The 19,332-nt window shown below is 60.8% G+C and overlaps 2 protein-coding genes across 4 annotated transcripts; one reads left to right on the top strand and one right to left on the bottom strand.

Annotated features, from left to right (window-relative positions):
- Positions 1-253: 253 nt before the first annotated feature.
- On the bottom strand, positions 254-8,780 carry ZNF646 (zinc finger protein 646). Of its 2 annotated transcripts, none has more exons than XM_044233594.1 (3): positions 8,122-8,780; positions 1,707-7,108; positions 254-482 (listed from the first exon to the last, which is right to left on the bottom strand). In XM_044233594.1, exons 2-3 carry the CDS (start codon positions 7,027-7,029, stop codon positions 361-363), a joined length of 5,445 nt encoding a protein of 1,814 aa, XP_044089529.1. In that variant the 5' UTR covers positions 7,030-7,108; positions 8,122-8,780; the 3' UTR covers positions 254-360. The 2 variants fall into 2 exon arrangements, with proteins under 2 accessions (XP_044089529.1, XP_044089530.1); XM_044233595.1 differs by having other exon boundaries at positions 8,224-8,780.
- Positions 8,781-9,025: 245 nt separating this feature from the next.
- On the top strand, positions 9,026-18,127 carry ZNF668 (zinc finger protein 668). Of its 2 annotated transcripts, none has more exons than XM_044233596.1 (3): positions 9,026-9,263; positions 15,367-16,042; positions 16,483-18,127. In XM_044233596.1, the coding sequence occupies exons 1-3, from the start codon at positions 9,026-9,028 to the stop codon at positions 17,693-17,695; spliced, it is 2,127 nt and encodes a 708-aa protein (XP_044089531.1). In that variant the 3' UTR covers positions 17,696-18,127. The 2 variants fall into 2 exon arrangements, with proteins under 2 accessions (XP_044089531.1, XP_044089532.1); XM_044233597.1 differs by having other exon boundaries at positions 9,204-9,263; positions 15,362-16,042.
- Positions 18,128-19,332: the final 1,205 nt, after the last annotated feature.

The raw sequence follows: 19,332 nt of genomic DNA, 5'->3' as shown, positions 1-19,332 counted from the left end.
ACAAATTGTAGTAAAAGGCTCCCCTTCCACAGGCAACATTCCCACCTGTGGCTCTCTGATTCTGCCTCTCCCTGGCGTTGGAATCTGGCTGGTCACGGTGGCCCCCATTTCTTGCAGGGCTCGTCATAGGGAAGAGCATAGTGACCAAGGCTGGGAAAAGGAGGGTCTCCAAGGACAGGGACGTGAGGAAAACCTTACCCCCTCCTTGGGCAAGAAGCCAGATCCGGGTCCTCTGCACAGTGGGAGAGGAAACTGAGAGACGGGGATGCCTAACTACTCCTGAGCAAAACACGGAGATGCAGCCTTTCCCCGCAGCCCCCCGCCCCCCGCCCGTATTCTGATCTTTGGAGACTTGGGAGTTTAGAGGGAGAAGCTGAGGTCTGCAGGCCACTGGGGTGAAGGATCCAGAAGTGAGGTCGTGCTGGCGGGAGGAGAGGGCAATGCCATGTCCCCTCTCCCCGCCGCTGGTGCCTTTGGGGCTCCTGGGGACAAAGAGAGGAGGTCACTGAGGGCAGCGAACAGCACACAGCTTGCACCCTGTTCCCAAGCCCTGCAGGCCGTCCTGCTGCCCCCGCCCCCGCCCCCACCGCGGCCCCAGAAGCCTGCGGGAGAAACTCCCAATTATTTTTCCAGGCCTGATTAACTGGCTTCTCGCTCATTCCCTTGAGGTCACAAGACATCTTTTATCCTGAAAGCTACCTCGTCAGCTGTCTCAGGGGCTCTCGGCCGCCATGCCCTCCTTCCCTGACAATCTCTGGTCAAAGACCTGCCATCTTGGGGACACCCACCCCCGGTGGCCACTTAATGGAATGGGTCCGGGGAGAAGGCCTAGAGATCTCGAGGCGGAGGCTGAAGGCGTGAGCCCAGGGCTCAGAAACAGGCTGCCCCACTCCCCCGCAGGTTCATCCTCCAGCCGGGCTGGGTGGGGTGACTTTCCACGGAGCTTCCCCTGATAGAGGACGGAGATAGGGGCTAATGACTGCGGTTGCTACAGCCGGGCCTGGCTTCAAAGAAACCATTATCTGTGACTCAGTCCTCCAGTTAAAGGTGTGCTGCGGTAGGAGTGGTCTGGGGGCTCCGAAACAGCAGATGCGCAGCGGAGAGAAGGCCTCAATAAGGGGAAGAGGAGACCCCGGCAGTACCACCAGCAAAGGACCAAAGGTCTAGATTCCCAGACAAGAGGAGGGGCACAAGACGCAGGGCAGAGGGACAGGGAGCTGGGGCCGACCGGCGGCCTGGTTTCCCGGGCCAAGTCAGCGCCAAAGCCACAGAGCAGCCTAGTCGGGGGAGGCCCCCACGCCCTTCCTCACTCTCCTGCTCCCTGCCTCAAGGAAAGAGCACCGCCTAGACCATTTTCTTCGCTGGAAATCATTCCATTTCCGGCTAGATCCGGGAAGTAGCGAGATGTAATGGGTGCCTCCCTTCCCCAAATAAAAAGCCCCCTCCTCTTTGGCTCAGCAGCTGCCCATGCGCCCACCCCACCCCACCATCCCACACACCATGCTGCTGACCTCACCCAGGGCTTCCATCTCGACCCTCCCAAGGCAGCATCCTCAAACTAGTTTTCCTCCTATCGAAGCTCCCCCACCCGCCTCCTGGAAACCCCATGACCCTCTCCTCTCATTCTGTGACCCCCCCACCCGACTCTGTGCCCACCTCCTCTGGAAGCTTTCCATCCTCTGCCCAAGCCATTCATGCCCCCGTACCAGAGCTGGCCACCGTCCGTTCCTCCTGGTGCTGCTGCTGGTGCTGCTGCAAGCGGATTCGGCGGCGGAAGTGGCGGGGACAATGAGGGCAGGTGAAGGGCCCCTCCCGAGGCGCATGGACCCGCCCGTGACCCTCCAGCCGGGCAGCTGTCCGGAAGGCCTTGCCACAGATGCTGCAGCGGTGGCGCTTGGGATCTGTGTGGGTCCTGCCGTGGTTCTTAAGGGACAGCAGGTTGGGTAGAAGTTTGGGGCAGAGGGAGCAGGGGTAAAGTCCAGTGGTGTGCGCCTTCTGGTGGTTCAGCAGGCTCCCAGCATGGCGGTAGGACCGCCCACACTGGGCACAGCGGAAGGGCCGTTCCTCCTCTTCGGCCACAGTGGACTTTACTCCTTGCCCCCCATTAGCTCTCCCGGCATCCTCTCCTGGGGCCCTGGGGGTTTCTGATGGGGACTTCTGGATTCCCCCTTGGGCAGGGGCATCGACCTCATCCTCCACGGTCCCACTGTCAGGACCTCTGGCCTCCTGTATCTGCGGTAGCACCTGACTGAGGCCACTGGCACGTGTGTGCAGGTGACCGGCTAGTTCACGACGGGCCTGAAAGGCCTCGTCACAGTCAGAGCAGGCAAAGGTCTGGGCAGCTTCGTGGTTGTGGCTGTGGCTCTTAGTGGCCACAGGATTCGCGAACTCCTCGGCGCAGGGCAGGCAACGGTGGCAGTCCGTCTCAGGGGTGCTGTGGCAGTTCAAAGGGCCTTCCGACGACGGGCAGTACGTGTCGCCACGACGGGTGCAGGAAGAGGGGGGACTCTCTGGCTGGACCTGAAGTCCGCTGTCTCCACTGTGCCAGCTGTGCACAGGACTCAGACTGGGTCCATTGGGCTGGGTGTTGCCGTGACAACAAGGACTCTTGGGGATAGTGTCCTCCAACGGATCTGCTGGCTTGGTCGGTACATGGCCCTGAGGAACCCAATCTCCACCATGATTCACTGGTCCCCCCTCTCCCTGCCTCCCTTCGGCCTGCCCCACGTCCCGAAATCCCGGCTCCGCCGCCGTGATGGGGCTCAGACTCTGCTCCCCCAGCCTCCTGGCTCCACCCTCCAGCCGGAGATCGGATTCGGGACCACCCGATCTGGCCTCTGGTCCCTGGTCCCTGGCCAGGTTCCCCTCCCGGCCCGCCGTGTCTGCCGGGCCACTTCTGGTCTCCTCTTCGTGCTCCCGCAGGTGCTGCTCCAGAGATCCCCGGCCAGGGAAGCCGCGGCCACACAGGGCACAGCGCACGGCTGCCCGCCGGGACAAGCCCGCTCGCCGCCGCCGGCTCTCGGCGTGCAGCCGCTGGTGGTCCTTCAGGGCCATGCTGTTGGAGTAGGTCTTGGGGCACGTGGGGCACCGGTACTGGCCCGTCTCGTGGCTGCGCCGGTGGTTCAGGAGGCTGCCCGCGTGGCGGTAGGTGCGCCCGCACTGCCCGCACCTGAAGGGCCGATCGTCCCGCGGCGGCTTCCGCGCGCCCCCGGCCCCGGCGCGCTCGGCGTGGACCCGCTGGTGGCCGGCCAGCTGCTTCCGCAGGCGGAAGGCTTTGCCGCACTCGCCGCAGCGGAAACGCCGGGGGTCGGCGTGGATGCGCCGGTGGTTCTTCAGGGACATGAGGTTCGAGAAGCCTTTGGAGCAGGCCTGGCAGCCGAAGTGGCCGGTCTGGTGGCTCTGGCGGTGGTTGATGAGGCTGCCGGCGTGCCTGTACGACCGGCCGCACACGTCGCAGCTGAAGGGCCGCTCGGGGCTGGCCTCGGTCTGGCAGCTCTTCTCCGCGGTCTCCAGCCTCGGCACCGCCTCGTCCCCGCTCCCAGCGGCCTCCTGCCCCTCCTCCGCCGTCACCCTCGCCGCCTCCTCCCCGGGCTCCGCTTGCTCTTCCTGGAACCTGTCCCCATCTGCCTGACCCAGCCCTGCTTCGGCCGCGTCCGGAGCCTCGCCGCGGCCCCCCGCCTCCGGGCCGGGCCGCACATGGGGCTCAGAACCCCTGCAGCGCGGGCGATTCCGCAGGTGGTTCCGGTAGGCCGCCAGGTTTGGGTAGCGGCGCGAGCAGACAGGGCAGCTGAAGTCCCCGGTCTGGTGGGTCTTGCGGTGGTTCACCAGGCTGCCCCCGTGGCGGTAGGTCTTGCCGCACTGGTTGCAGCGGAAGGGGCGGGGCTGGGCCTCTGGCGCGCTCTCCTCGCCGGGCCTGCGGAGGCGGTCCACAGCCACAGCACCGGCTCCCTCTCCAGACTTTGCGTCCTCGCCCTCCCCAGACAGAGGGGTCCCTGCGCCCTCAAAGACGCGGTCACCACCTGCGGCCCTTCCCATGGCATCACCGGGCTCTCCTAAGTGGCTGGGAGCTTCGTCGGTGGCGTTCCCAGAACTCTGACTTTGGTGGTGACGCTCCAGGCTCCCTAGGTCGTCATAGGTGTGACCACAGCAGCCACAGATGTGCCCGTAACCGGCTCCGCCCAGTGCCTCCACCTCCCGCTGCAGCTGATTCAACAGCTCGGCTTCCGAGAGCTGCAGCGGAGGGCTCTGGGTAGAGGCTGCCCCTGTGGCTCCTTCCTCTTCTCCCTCCTCCTCTGAGCCCTCCGTCAGGCCAGAGGAGTCATGAGCCTGGCGCCGGTGAAGCCTGTAGCCAGCCCGACCCGGGAAGATCATGCCACAGAGGCAGCAGAGGAAAGGCTGTGCAGGGGCTGCCTCCCCAGGCCCGTGGTTCTGGAAGTGGCTGCGCAGGGCAGGCAGAGAGTCAAACTCCTTTGGGCAGAGGGAGCACTGATAGATACCAGGCGGGTGACAGGGCCGGTGGCTCAGCAGGCCAGTGGCATGAGGGAAGGAATGCCCACAGTCAGAACACGTGTGCGAGACCTCAGCCTGCCAGCCAGGGCCAGCTTCGGGAGACCGGGGAGGGGAGCTGGCCTGGCCAGTGGCTGGGGTGGGGTCTCCATCCAGCCTGGTGAGACCATCACAGAAGCGAGGCCCACCGCGTTCCTCATCGCCCGGGATCTCCAAGTTGTCCAGGAAACAGGCCTCCTTCCTTTCCAGCCCCTCCTCAGTACGCCTGCTCTCCTGCGCACCCTGGACATGGGCCTCCGCTTGCTCAAGCCCACATCCGGTCCTTTCGGCTTCAGCCTGCAAACAGCCCCCATCACTTCCCAAGCTGCCTTCGGTTCCATTAGAGCCCCCCCCAGAAGGGTCTTGCAGGCAGTCCGGGCCCTCACTTTCCACCAACTCTTGGGCCCAGGTCCCGCCCAACGGGAGTCTGGCCTCTCCGCCGCTGCCAGCACTGCTAGCCCGCCTCCGGTGCTGCCTGCTCCACCGCCCGCTGTGGCGTCGCAAATGGTTCTTCATGGCGGCCATGGTGTGGAAGTGCTTGGCGCAGGCCCCACAGCTAAAGTCCCCCGTCTGGTGGGTCTGCCTGTGGTTGATGAGGCTGCCCGAGTGCCGATAGCTCTTTCCGCAATCTTTGCAGGCAAATGCCCGAGGAGGGGACACCCTGGTCTCTGTCCTGCTGTCTTCCCCTTCCCCGTGGGTCTGGCTGTGACGTTCGAGGCTCTCGGGGTCTTCAAAGAGCATCCCACACGTGCTACAGATCTGGGGTGCTGTCCTATTTGCTGCTGGTGGGACATCAGCTGCCTCCTCTTCACGTCTGCACCCGTGCCCCTGATCTGTCTGTGGGGCCGCCTCTGCTGCTTCCACCTGGTCACGAGGGAGCTCTACCTTGAGGTGGCTGGGGGGCCCCTCGGCCCCCGGGCCTGCACTGCGGCGAGCAGCTTTGCAATGTACCCGCACGTGGTTACGCAGGGCCATCAGGTTGGGGTACTTGCGGGGACAGAGCGAGCACTGGTACTCTCCTGTCCGATGACTGTGCCGGTGGTTCACCAGGCTGCCCCGGTGGCGGTAAGCCCGACCACACTCCTCACACTTATAGGGCCGGTGGTCCAGGGTGGTGGTGGGGACCTCCTCCTCTTTGTGGCTGCTATCAGCCGTGGGCAGGGGAGCTGCTGGCACTGATGGCTGCCCATCCTCCCCAGCTCCTTGCCGGGGCCTGTGATGAGCCCGCACGTGGTTTTTGAGGGCAGCTGCGTTGAACAGCTGTTTGGAACAGATGGAGCAGGGGTAGACTCCTGTCTGGTGGCTCTTGCGATGGTTGATGAGGCTCCCAGCATGGCGGTAAGTACGGCCACAGTCCCCACAGCGGAAAGGCCGGTACTCCTCTAGGCCACCGTCCTCCAGCTCCCCAGAGGTGCTGAGCTCCCCGGAGCAGTTCAGCATCTGTGCAGTCGGGAGCTGGTCCTGGCTGCTCTCATCTGTGTGCCCGTTGGCGGTGGGCATCCCTTTCTCTTCCCATAGCTGCTCCTGCCTTTCACCCTCATGGGTCTGTTGGTGGTCCAGCAGCTCTCGGGGGAGCCGGAAGGCACGGGGACAGTGGGGACACTGGTAAGGCTGATATTGGGCATGGAGTCGGGAGTGGTTCTTCAGAGCCATGAGGTTAGAGAACTCCTTGAAGCAGACGGCACAAGGGTAGATGCCCAGGGTGTGGCTCTGGCGGTGGTTGGTGAGGCTCCCAGCATGCTTGTAAGTCTTGCCACATTGACTACACTTGTACCGCCGTTCCTCCTCAGCAGGAGGTGACTGAGTGGGCTCCTGGCCCCCTGTGAAGTTCACTACTGATTCAGCTAAATACTGTTCCAAATTACTAAGGAGACTGCTCGCTGGGGTGGGGAGCGGGGTGGCTCTGGCAGAATTAGTAGTGGGCCCCCAGCTCTCTGCACCCCCCTCGGACTCTGGCTGGCTTTGCCAGCCTTCTCTTTGTCTGGTGGGTAGATCTTCCCAAGTGCTCAGAGCTGCCCTGGGGTCAGGCCCAGACTCACAGCCAGATGTCTCTTCAGCCTGTTTTTTCTGGCTCATCCAGCTTTCCCCAGGGCTGGGCCTCTGGTCCCTAGAGTCAGAGGATACTGGTTCCCCCTGCAAGTGTGGAATGACTTCCCTGGGTCGGGGAGGCCTGCGCCTACGGCGGCCCTCAGGAGCATGAGTCCTCATATGGCTCTTGAGGGCCACGGGATTGGTGAAGTCCTTGCCACAGGTGGTACAGGGGTAGAGGCCAGTCTCGTGGGTCCGACGGTGGTTGACCAAGCTCCCTGGGTGACGGTAGCCCCGTCCACACTGCTGACAGCGGTAGGGCCGAGGGACGCTGTCTGCCTCCTCACTGTCCTGCTGGGAGGGATGGAGCAGCTCTCGGTGCCGGGACAGTTCCGGGAGACTAGGAAAGTGGCGCTGACAGTCAGAGCAGCTGAGTGAGGGGGGCGCGTCCTCCATGAGGCAGTGTGGCAAGAACCTGGAGGTTCAGGAAAACCAGGCAGGTGGCAGCAGCATCCTCCTCCAGTGGCAGGGCGGCCTAGGAAGAGGGGGCAGTGGTCAGAAGGCAGGCCCGAGTTCACACTGCCTCATGGCTCTATACGCAACAAGCTCGTCCGAGCTCACAGAAAGGCTCCCCAAGCAGTAATGCCCAGGGACCGGCCTTCGGTTAGATCTACTCTGAAAGCACCCATCCTCTGAGGCCTCCCTGCAACACAAGCTCCCCAAGTATGGAAGCTCCCCTAGGCCTAACTCATCCCTAGAGATTTAGATAAGAAAACTCAAGTCTAGAGGGATGCAGCCTATCTCTGACCACAGACCTACCTGCCTCTACTCATCAGACCGAATCCAAAAACATCTACTGCCCCTAAGCTTCAGTGCTGTGTAATCCCCCAGCAACCGACCGACCCATCTCCTGTGAACTCTGCAAAGGAAGCCTGCACCTCTTCCGGGACCTTCAGTGTGAGAAGTCCAAGCCTTTCCCCTCGACCCCTCGGCCAAACAGAGCAGCCACAGACACGGGGCCGCAGCCTTTTTCTGCGGTTGCCGGCTGAGGACGGAGAGGTTAGAAAGCCCTGGCTTGTCCCCCCCCCACTCCCCTATTCCTTTCTAAGAGACTCTCTGGGCCGCTTCCTTCGCCTCCTTCCCCTGAGCGCAGACGGTCTCGGCTGTGGGAAGTTCCCAGCCTGCTTGTCCGTGACAGCTCACCCCTACACCCTTCTCCTTTCCCTCCGATCGCTCCCTGAAGTCTTCATGGCGACGCCAGCGCCCGCCGCGCGGGCATCACCGTGCGCGGGGCGCTGCGCTCCGTGGGGAACACTCGTCGGCCCCCGAGTGCTCCAGACACGCTGCAGCGCGTTCTCCCGGCTGACACAGGCGCCGGCCCGCTGGCCGCGGCGGTCTTCTCCCCGAGCCCTCCCTCCGCCCCCAGCGGGCTCTGGCCTCCTCCGACACCGCGGCCCTCGCGGCTCGGACGCCTCGCTCCCTGGACCCTACACACAGCTCGAGTCTCCGACCTAAAGCCCTCGCAGGCCCCGCTCCCCGACCTCTCACCTCACAAAGCCCCTTCGCTCGAGCCCCCTCTCCGGATCAGCCACCAAGCGGGTCTTCGCGCCTCCCTCATCTCCTCCGCCCGTTTCCTCTCGGGACCCCTACCTCGCTCGCGCTGCCCCTTTCTCGTTCCCGCCGCGGGGGAGTCCGTTGGGGACGGGGGCGCGCCTGCGCACTGGGACCCTCACCCTAACTGCAGCCGCGCGCCCCAAGGGACGGCTGTGGGGGGCTCTCGCGCTCCCACACACGCACCCTTCGCCAGGGCCCCTGGGAGGCGGGGAGGGAGGGAACGAAGGAAAGGAGAAGAGGGAGAGGGAAAGAGGGAGAGGAGAGAGGGCGCAGCGGGCCGGAGCCAGAGTCTACCCCCAGCTCCGCGGACACTTCCTATTGTTACTAGGAAACAGGAAGTGTCCTAGCCGCAAAAGGTTCCCCTCGAAACCTCTGCCCCGGGAACACTTCCTGCGCCGCCTCCAAGACGGCCGCTCTCCACAGACACACTTCCGGGGTCGAGGGCGAGGGTGCTGAAGCGCGACTCTGACCCCGCCCAGGAGGGTCAACGCGGTAGGTAGTTTCGCACCACCATCAGCCACACTTCCGGCGAGAGCTGCGCAAATTGTTCCGGTGCAGATTGGACGAAAGCACAAGAGAAAAAAAAGGCGTTCTGCGGCTCTGGCCTCGATACTTCAGCGACACTTTCCGTGGGGTTCCCTGAGAAACTTCCCAAGCAAACGGAGGGAGTCTCGTTCACTCCGTGATACCGAGAGAGATTTGGTACAACAGAAGCGGATTGGGGTACTACAAATCTTGCCATGACCCTTCTCTCCTCCCGCCTTCCAGTTCTTGGTGATCTGTCCCCAAGCTAGCAGTGGCCCGGTATATGCCGTAAACCTGTCTGGCGTCCCCTGCCATGAGCACCCGAAGAGAACCCCCGCAAGACGTCCCTCCGCCACCCTCGCCCGCAGTGCTGGGAGAAACCCTGCCTTCCGCCCGGGCGCGAAGAGCTCCCGCCCACTTCCGCTTGCCGGCCCCGCCTCCCCCCTCCCCCCCGCTGGGTCCTAGCGCCTGCCCCTCCCTGGCAGTGTCCCGGACTCCATCGGCGAGAGCGGCTGCCGCTGACGCCACGGACCCAACCCAAGTTCGCGGAGGTAGGAAATGCCGGCGGGAAGCCGCGGGGACCCCCGGGCCGCCCCAGCGCGGACGCCGTCCTAGAGGCCTCGGTTTCCCGCGGGTGCAGAGGGCGGATGGGGTTGGCCTGGCGCGAGCAGCGCGGGCGGGGCAGGAGGAGTGCAGCCCCGGGAGGGCGCCGGCGGGCTCCGGCCCAGCGGGTCCTAGAACCCGCCGGTTGTCCCCGCGGGCCGGCGGCTGCGGACTCCTGGGCTCGGCCGGCGCGGCTGCCCGCCTCGTACGGTGCGGGCCTCGGGGGTCCTAGAGCCCGCCATGTTGCGGGCTTTTGTCCCGGGCGCGCGGCCCGCCTCACGAGGCCCCCGGCGCCCGCGCACCCCTCCCCGGCCGAGGGCCCGGCCGCCCCTCCCGCGGTCCTAGAGAACGCCATCTTGCAGGCCTTTGTCCGGCGCGCGGCCCTTCGCCCATTCATTTGTTCCTTTTCTTGGGCTCCGGTCGCTCCCTCCTGACTCGTTCTCCGGGGCCGCGTTTCCCCAGCGTCGGGGACGAGTCCGCGCCGGGCTCCGGCCCGCGGGGTGGCCTGGCGAGGGCGCCGACGCGTACATGTTGCTGGGAGCGGAGGCACCGGGTCTCCGCAGCTTTAGGCCCCTTCTCGGCGCTGCTCCTCGGCCCGCGGCCCTTCAGACTCGCTCGGGCCCCAGAGGCCCCACTTTACCGTTGAGAAGACCGAGGCCCGGAGCGCCGAGCGCTCCCCTCTGCTGCGGTTCGGTAGTCTTGAGGGCTCCGAGGAAGCCGGGGTTTTTCCCGTGGGGGAAGCGGGCAAGGCTCCGAGGCGGAGGACTGAGGCTGGGGGCTCGTTCGCGCCCAGGAGGGGACACTGCCGCCGCCGCCGAGGCCGAGGAAGTGGGTTAGGGTGGGCTGTGAGCTGCTTGGAGGCTTCGGGGAGCATCAGCGCTCGCTTCTGCACGGTTTCTGGGTCCCCACTCGCCGTCTCCTCGGGTCCTGCTGGCCTGATGTCTGCGTACGGACACCCGGGGGGACCGAGGTGCAGAGCGGTAAAGACGGATTCCTTCCTACTCCGTCCCCGCCGGCAGGGTCCGAGCCTAAGCTGTCTGGGAAGTAAGTCAAGGCCTCTCTAGCCTGTACAGCCTGTTCGGGCAGCAGCCCTGCATCTCCCTCCTACACCAGTCGTGAAGCAGACGAGCCTCCCTCCCCAGAGCAGTGAACGCACTGTGGGATGCTGGCTGGTATTTGGACGTTGTGAACTTGGAAAGGCAGCGAAATTCAGTTAATAAATACTCGTCGACAGACAGGCTCACAAACCCCCAGTACGGGGGAGGCAGTAGACCTGGGTTTGAATTCTGTCTCACTTTGTTTTGGGGCATCAGCCACAGTTCTAGGTGTACAGGATACAAAAAATAATAATAATAATAATAAATAAAGGTTCCTGGCTCTTTGCCAGCCTAGACTCTGGTGCTGGAGACAGAGGATTAATAATCCAGCCATAAAATGTGCAAGTGCAACATAAAATGTATAAGCAACAATCAGCACAGAAAGCAGAAGTTTTTTGTTTTCTGGATTTTTAAAAAGATTTTATTTATTTATCTGAGAGAGAGAGAGCACAAGCAAGGGAGGGGCAGAGAGAGACAAAGCAGGCTCCCCACTGAACACAGAGCCCAATGCAGGGCTCAATCCCAGGACCCTGGGACCATGACCTGAGCCAAAGGCAGGTGCTCAACAAACTGAGCCCCCCAGGCACCCCAGAAAGCAGAAGTTTGAGAGCCAGACCACTTGGCTTTGAATACTAGCTGTGGCTACGAGTTCATATCTGTTTCCCTCAGTATCCTTATCTGTAAAATGGGGGAAATAATACTCTTTAACTTAGTCTGTTCAGGCTAAGCATAACAACAACAAAAAACCCACACAGACTGAAGGGGCTTAAACAACAGAAATTTATTTCTTACAGTTCTGGAGGCTGGGAAGTCCAAGATCAAGATGCGGGCCAATTCACTTCCTGGTGAGGACCCTTTTCCTGGCCTGTGGGTGTCCTCCCTCTGGTTAGAGCCTCTCAGGGCCTTCTCCATGCATGCGCTCATTCATAAACGTCACAAGACATTTCTAAGCAGTCGCGAGGCTTAGCCTGAGTAGCACCCACAAAATGCATAGACCGATACCTGGCCAGTGGTAAGCTTGCAAGGAATGTTATCCAGACGACACCATATGGGAAACTGAAGAGGAGGGACTAGTGATTAGCAAGAATACAAAACCGCATTAAGGAAGGTGGTAGTCAGGGAAAGCCTTCTTTGAAGAGGTGACAGGGGACTGAGGCCAAAATGAAATCAAAGCGTTAGCTACACAGTGACCCTGGGGGAACAGTGGTTCTGGCAGAGGGAGCTACTGGTACAAAGCCCTTGAGGTGGGAAGGAATTTAGCTCTTTTGGGAAAAGAAAGGGAGGAGTGGGCGGGTAGAGCCTCCTGAGCCGGCAAAGAGGAGTAGGAGGTGGAGTAGCCTCCACAAGGAGAAGATGCAGGTCTGTCCTACGAGAAAGAACCCAGCCCGGGGCCTGAAAACTTGGATTGGAGTCTGGGCCTCTTGACAAGCTAGGTGTCCTTGTACAGTGCTTACGGGGGCCTTCATCTCCATCTCTGAAAGAGAGGCCTGGTAGCAATGCCCCTCTCCTGGAAGCTTTGTGAAGACCTAAGGATGTGTCTTTGGTTCTTACGTGTTAAGTGTTGGCTGAGGTGACCCCAAGAGCGTGTGTCTGAGTCCCATACTCCCTGGATGGTGACTGTCGCACAGGGGGTTCACGGACCTGACCTGGAGAAATCCCAGTCTAGGGGGTGGTGGGTGGAAGGTCCTTAGTAAATAATGAAGTGAGGAGCTAATGGTGGGATTTTAAGGTTTTTTTGTTTGTTTGTTTTGTTTTGTTTTTAGATTTTATTTATTCATTTGAGAGACAGAGAGAGAGCATGAGTGGTCAGAGGGGCAGTGGGAAAGGGAGGAGCAGGCTGCCCACTGAGCAGGGAGTCCGAAGCAGGGCTGCATCCCAGGACCCCAAGGTAATGACCTGAGCTGAAAGCAGATGCTTAACCAACTGAGCCACCCAGGCACCCTAATGGTGGGATTTTAGCCTACATGGTGCCCTGCTCTTCGTGGGTGGGCTCTTGGTGCAACCAACCTGATGCTTCCCTACCTTTTCCCCCCAGGAAATGCTTTAGGAGGACAGGTGTACACCTCCAGAGAGGAACACTGAAGCGCAGAGCTTGGAACCCAGGCAGGGGTCAAACCCTCGGAGAGGGACACAGACGCAAAAAGGGTGCTGGTTTTGGTCTCAAGGTGTTCCACAGGGATGAGAGAGCATGAAGATGGGGCTTGAACTCTGGGTTCTGATCAGATGCTAGAGTCTGGCGGGCCCAGACAACTGATGCAAGAGCCCAGTAACTCAAGGCAAATTAAACACCTCGATTCAAGCTCCAGCTGTGAGTCTGTCTTTGTGACTATGGGCTAGTCACTAAACCTCTTGGAACCTCAGTTCATTTTTTTGTGAAATGAGGACAAGCATCCCTAGCTCGGGAAGCTATGAGAGAATGAACTAAGGTAACATGCTCAACGAAGTGCTGGCTCTAAGAAGACTCTCGATAATTGAGGGCAGTTATTCATAGAATTCAACCAACACTGGGAGGTACTATTATTTTTTTTTAAGATTTTATTTATTTATCTGACAGGCAGAGATCACAAGTAGGCAGAGAGGCAGGCAGAGAGAGAGAGGAAGGGAAGCAGGCTCCCTGCTGAGCAGAGAGCCGGATGGATGCGGGGCTCAATCCCAGGACCCTGAGATCATGACCTGAGCCGAAGGCAGAGGCTTTAACCCACTGAGCCACCCAGACGCCCAGGGAAGTACTATTATTATTATTTTTGTTTTTTTAGATTTTTTATTTATTTATTTGAGAGAGAGAGACAGAGAGAGCACGAGCGAGGAGAAGGTCAGAGAGCGAAGCAGACTCCCCATGGAGCTGGGAGCCTGATGTGGGACTCGATCCCGGGACTCCAGGATCACGCCCTGAGCCGAAGGCAGTCGTCCAACCAACTGAGCCACCCAGGCGTCCCGGGAAGTACTATTATTATCTCCATTTTTCAGATGAGAAAATCGAGGTGCCATGACATGAAGTAAATGGCACAAGGTCATAGCGAGGAAGTGAGTGAGGCAAGTCTGGAAGCCAGGCGGTTTGGCTTCAGAGATGGGACACTTGGCCACAATGCTACACGGATTGTCTGAGCCTCAGGTTCCTTTTCTGTAAAAAAGGAATATATATAACAGAACACTTCTCACAGTGTTGACGTGAAGTTTGAGTTAATACATGTGAAGAGCTTAGGATACTGCCTTTTACTGAGGCAAGTCCTCAGTAAACAGGAACTATCATTTTTATTTAAGGGAAACTTTATCAGTCAGACTCTCCAGAGATGGTCTAGAAAGGAGTTAGTGACTGCCTAATCCAGAGATCGGGAAGAATCCCCTGGAAATTCTCGGGAGAATTCAAGCCCTGGGGAAGGTTAGGCCTCAGGCCCTTGAACTCACCTTCCAGCCCCAGCACTTAGTGAGAAAAGGCGGGGTGGGGGGGGGGGGGGACAAACCAAAACAAGCTGAGATTGGAACAGAGTTGTGCGGGGCTGGGGCCAAAAACCATAGGGGAGGTACAGGAAGAGCTTCCTGGGGGAAGTGGGGCTCAAAGAAAGGCTTGGTGGGCTTTGTAATAGCCAGGAGGAACCTGGGAGCTTGCATGGTGTTATGGAAGTCATGAGACCTTACTGAGCAGGGGACAAAGTATGACATGATACCTAATGAAGATTCTGGCTGCCTGTACACATGGCGTTTTTTTGTGTCTAGGGGCGGGAGACTGGGGAAGGGCCACTAGGCAGAAAGGTGCTGTCTCTAAAGATTCAGCCCGTGCCCTTTACCCCAAGGGCTCCTGTGGGTCCTAACTTGGAAGCCACCAACCCCTGAGGTATGCAGATGAGGAAGCAGGCCCAGAAAGGAGCACTAGACTCGGGCTCCTTCTGCCCAGACTAGCTTCTGGACACACCTGGCTCCCACCACGGCCTACAGCAGCATCCTTACCCCCCACACTGGCCGCCCCCTGCAGCTGCTGCCGAGTACTCCCTAAGTGGATCTGCCCATAATCCTCTTCTTTTCATCCCCTTGGGAGGATGAGCTGGTGTTAAGACTAATGCAGCCATTAATCCTATTTCCTCCCAGCCGGGAGCCCCAGGGGCAGCTGGGTGGAATGAGAAAGAAGGGGCCTTAGCTAGCGCGGGTGCCCCAGGACGCCAGGCTAAATCAGATGTCTTGATTGTGACTGAGACACATCTAGCTGCCAGCAGCTCCAGCTGCCCGGAGGGTAATGAGTTCCCCGTTACCAGAGCTATGGGAACAGGAGCCCAGCAGCGATTCCGGAGCAGAGGGCGGACCAGGATTCCTGGCTGGGGTGGAGTCCCTTACAGCTGTGCAGGGCCAGAATTCTGTGTGAAAAGTTGCTGCCTCTGACTAACCAGAGGGGAAAGACCAAGTACATGCGCTGGGGACTGGGGACCTGTCACTTCAGACAGACGGCGCCGGTCGCCAGTTAGCCCCCAATTCTGCCTTCTTCGGGACCTGCCTCTGCCTTCCCTGGGAACTTGGCCGCCTTCAGGCCGGGCCCACATCCCGGTAACCTCTGTGTCTGCAGCCCTGCACGGGACCCTGTGCCCTGGCACAGGCCTTAGCCGCTGAGCTGAAGGAGGAGGATGGGGAGATGGATGGAGCCTGGGCCTTCTGGGATGCTTCAGCCTTTGGAGAAGCTCAGGGGCTGGGGAAGAAAGTACCGGTGGACATTTGATGACGCCAGCCCTCTTTCTCGGCCCCTCCAAGGTTACCTGGTCCAACTTCTTCCATCAATGAACAGCCCAGAGAGGAAACGCCAGTTCAGAGCATGAGAGCCAGGAATGTTTGGAAGGAGAGATAGGACCCTCCCTGGTGGGAGAAATGCAGATAAGACAGAGTCCCCCTTTGAGGCCTTAGCAAGGAGAGGCCCTAGAGAACGCCAAAGGGACGCGGCTGGTGTCTTAACTTTGCTTCTTTCCTAGAGAAGCTCCAGCCTTGGAAGCCATGGAGGTGGAGTCTGCGGAGGCCCGGTCCCCCGCGCCCGCGCCCGCCCCGGGCTACAAGCGCTCCGGCCGCCGCTACAGGTGCCTGTCCTGTACGAAGACATTCCCAAATGCGCCTCGGGCCGCGCGTCACGCTGCCACACACGGCCCCGCAGACTGCGCAGAAGAGGTGGCGGAAGCCAAGCTGAAGCCAGAGACAGAACCCAAGGCCGAGGATGCTGGCGGGGACAAGGTGTCAGGCGCATCGGCCAAGCCTCGGCCTTACGCGTGCCCGCTGTGCCCCAAGGCCTACAAAACGGCCCCCGAGCTGCGCAGTCACGGTCGCAGCCACACTGGCGAAAAGCCCTTCCCTTGCCCCGAGTGTGGCCGCCGCTTCATGCAGCCCGTGTGCCTGCGTGTGCACCTGGCCTCCCATGCCGGCGAGCTGCCCTTCCGCTGCGCCCACTGCCCCAAGGCCTACGGCGCGCTCTCCAAGCTCAAGATCCACCAGCGCGGTCACACGGGCGAGCGGCCCTACGCCTGCACCGACTGCGGCAAAAGCTTCGCCGACCCCTCGGTGTTCCGCAAGCACCGGCGCACGCACGCCGGCCTGCGGCCCTACGGCTGCGAGCGCTGCGGCAAGGCCTACGCGGAGCTCAAGGACCTTCGCAACCACGAGCGGTGAGGCCGCGGTGCGGGGCCCCGGCGGGGAGAGCTGGGAAGGGCCGGCTCGGGCAGCGGAGGTGCGGCCAGGCGGCCCTGGGAGCCCCGGGACCGGGGGGGGGGGGGGGGCTGGGGGGGAGAGGGCGCCCGCGGGAAGGCGAGCGGGCGGGCTGCGGGGAGCAGGGGGGGCCCCAGCGGGCTGCGGCGGGGCGGAGCGCGCGGGGCCGGCAGTGGTGCGGCCGGAGGATCCGTGGCGGACGCTGTGGGCGGCCGTGGAGCCGGCCTGGGCGCGCGGAGCCAGGTCTCGCCTGGGGTCCAGGCAGCGGCCGGAAGCTTCCCGCTCCGGGGTGCGGCCGGCGGCCCCCCCGGGGACAGCAGGAGCCGCCGCGGCCCGGCGCGGACGGGCACAGGGGCCGGGTGACGGGCCCGCCGCCTCACGCCGCGTCCCCGCCCCACAGGTCGCACACCGGCGAGCGCCCCTTCCTCTGCTCCGAGTGCGGGAAGAGCTTCTCGCGCTCGTCCTCGCTCACGTGCCACCAGCGCATCCACGCGGCGCAGAAGCCCTACCGCTGCCCGGCCTGCGGCAAGGGCTTCACGCAGCTCAGCTCGTACCAGAGCCACGAGCGCACGCACTCGGGCGAGAAGCCCTTCCTGTGCCCGCGCTGCGGCCGCATGTTCTCCGACCCGTCGAGCTTCCGGCGCCACCAGCGCGCGCACGAGGGCGTGAAGCCGCACCGCTGCGAGAAGTGCGGCAAGGACTTCCGACAGCCGGCCGACCTGGCCATGCACCGGCGGGTGCACACGGGGGACCGGCCCTTCAAGTGCCTGCAGTGCGACAAGACGTTCGTGGCGTCCTGGGACCTCAAGCGCCACGCGCTGGTGCACTCGGGCCAGCGGCCGTTCCGCTGTGAGGAGTGCGGGCGCGCCTTCGCCGAGCGGGCCAGCCTCACCAAGCACAGCCGCGTGCACTCGGGCGAGCGCCCCTTCCACTGCACGGCCTGCGGGAAGTCCTTCGTGGTCTCGTCCAGCCTCAGGAAGCACGAGCGCACCCACCGGAGCAGCGAGGCCGCGGGGGCGCCCCCCCAGCAGGAGCTGGTGGTCGGGCTGGCGCTGCCCGTGGGCGTGGCGGGCGAGGGCTCCCCCGGCCCCGCCGCGGGCGCAGCGCTGGGGGACCCGCCGGCAGGGCTGCTCGGGCTGCCCCCGGAATCGGGCGGGGTGATGGCCACCCAGTGGCAGGTGGTGGGCATGACGGTGGAACACGTGGAGTGCCAAGATGCTGGGGTGGGGGAGGCTCCCGGTCCCCTGGCGGGGGCCGGCGAGGTGGGGGCGGAGGAGGTGGACGAGAAGCCGCCGCAGTTTGCCTGCCGCGAGTGCACGGAGACATTCTCCACGCTGACCTTGCTGCGGCGGCACGAGCGCTCCCACCCGGAGCTCCGACCCTTCCCCTGCACCCAGTGCGGCAAGAGCTTCTCTGACCGGGCCGGGCTGCGCAAACACAGCCGCACGCACAGCTCTGTGCGCCCCTACACCTGCCCCCACTGCCCCAAGGCCTTCCTGAGTGCCAGTGACCTGCGCAAGCACGAGCGCACCCACCCTGTGCCCGTCGGGACCCCCGCGGCCCTGGAGCCCCTTGTGGCTTTGCTAGGAATGCCTGAGGAGGGACCAGCTTGAGGCCCGTGCCCGCTCCGCCTCACGGCCAGGAGCCCGGACTTCACAGGGTGCCTCCTGAACCTCTCTGCCCCTGCTTTTTAGACTCCAGATTCCTGTCCCCCGGGCAGCTAGCTTTCCTTGCCAGCAAAGAGTTGGGGCACAGAGACACGTGTCCTCTGAGCAACACTCATTAAAACATTCACTTTGACACTGGGTTGTCTTCTGTTTTGGCTGGGGGAGACGGATTGGGAGTTTGGGCATCACATAAGGTTCACTGGAGACCCCTGGATTGACGGATTAGAAACCACAAGTGTCTTTGGCTGGCTTGTTTCCCAATGTATATTTCCAGAATGTCTTGACAAAGGGTTCCCTGGTCAAGGAAGTACAGGAAATACCCTGTGCCCTTCTTGGGGATTTTTGGTGATCAAAACTGTATTAAAGTCACTGATACAACAATGAACAAATCTACTTATCTTTGTTTAGCCCACTGTTATTTCATCATCGAAACTGTTTACTGAGTAGTTCCATCCTTTTATAGATAATCCACTGAGGTCCAAAACTAGCGTATGTCGTATACTGTAATAACAAACCAGAAAACCCACTTAGGGGGTGAAGGGGTTCCACTCATAGTAACAACAAAACCCATAAACTATAAAGGAATAAGCCTCACAAGAAACCTGCAAAACACATATGAAGAAAACGGTGTCCCTGTTCTAAAGGTTGTAGCCCCTAAGTGAAAAGAGACCAAGTACCTGGATGGGAAACACATTATTACAAATGTTGATTCTTGGGGCGCCTGCGTGGCGCAGTGGGTTAAGCAGCTGCCTTCGGCTCAGGTCGTGATCCTGGAGTCCCAGGATCAAGTCCCACATCGGGCTCCCAGCTTAACGGGGAGTCTGCTTCTCCTGACCCCGCTTCTCATGCTTTCTCTTGCTCAAATAAATAAAATCTTTAAAAATATAAAATAAAAATGTTTATTCTAGTTTAATCCTTAGATTCACTGTCATCCAAAAAGTTTTTTTTTATTTTAATTTTTCAAGGATCTTATTTATTTGGCAGAGAGAGACAGAGATCACAAGTAGACAGGCAGGCAGAGAGAGGGAGGGGGAAGCAGGCTCCCTGCTGAGCAGAGAGCCCGATGCGGGGCTCGATCCCAGGACCCTGAGATCATGACCTGAGCCGAAGGCAGACACTTAACAGACTGAGCCACCCAGACGCCCCCCAAAAAGGTTTTTTTTGTCGTTTTTTGTATTTATTTATTTCAGAGAGGGCATGTGTGAGTAGGGAGGGGGCAGAGCAGCAGAGGGGTGAGGATCTCTAGCCAACTTCACACTGACTGTGAAGCCTGACTTGGGACTCGATCCTATGACCCTGAGATTGTGACCTGAGCCTAAATCAAACTGAAGGCTTAACAGACTAAGCCCCCACGCAACCCCCCAAAAGGGGCCTGAAAACCCAAATTCTGAAAACTCGAAATGCTATATAATACATTTTTAAGAAGGATGGAGGTGATGTATTTGACAGATAAACAGCAACACACTAATGTTAAAACAGGTCATTATTAGCAGAAGAATAAATTAGCCAGTGGAGTGGGGGCAAAGGTTTAGAAATAGCCCCATTTCTGGGAATTTAGTTTACAATAAATGTGGTTATTCTAA

Source organism: Neovison vison, chromosome 14 (genome assembly GCF_020171115.1).
Source record: "Neovison vison isolate M4711 chromosome 14, ASM_NN_V1, whole genome shotgun sequence".
Lineage (NCBI taxonomy): Eukaryota > Metazoa > Chordata > Mammalia > Carnivora > Mustelidae > Neogale > Neogale vison.
This window is presented reverse-complemented; position numbering and strand designations above follow the sequence as displayed.

Coding starts and splice junctions, on each gene's coding strand:
- ZNF646 (XM_044233594.1), bottom strand. CDS start 7,029: ATGGAGGACGCGCCCCCCTCACTCAGCTGCTCTGACTGTCAGCGCCAC. Junction 483..1,706: donor ACGGACGGTGGCCAGCTCTG/GTACGGGGGCAT, acceptor CTTTGTCCCCAG/GAGCCCCAAAGGCACCAGCG.
- ZNF668 (XM_044233596.1), top strand. CDS start 9,026: ATGAGCACCCGAAGAGAACCCCCGCAAGACGTCCCTCCGCCACCCTCG. Junction 9,264..15,366: donor CCCAACCCAAGTTCGCGGAG/GTAGGAAATGCC, acceptor TTCCTAGAGAAG/CTCCAGCCTTGGAAGCCATG. Junction 16,043..16,482: donor GACCTTCGCAACCACGAGCG/GTGAGGCCGCGG, acceptor CCCGCCCCACAG/GTCGCACACCGGCGAGCGCC.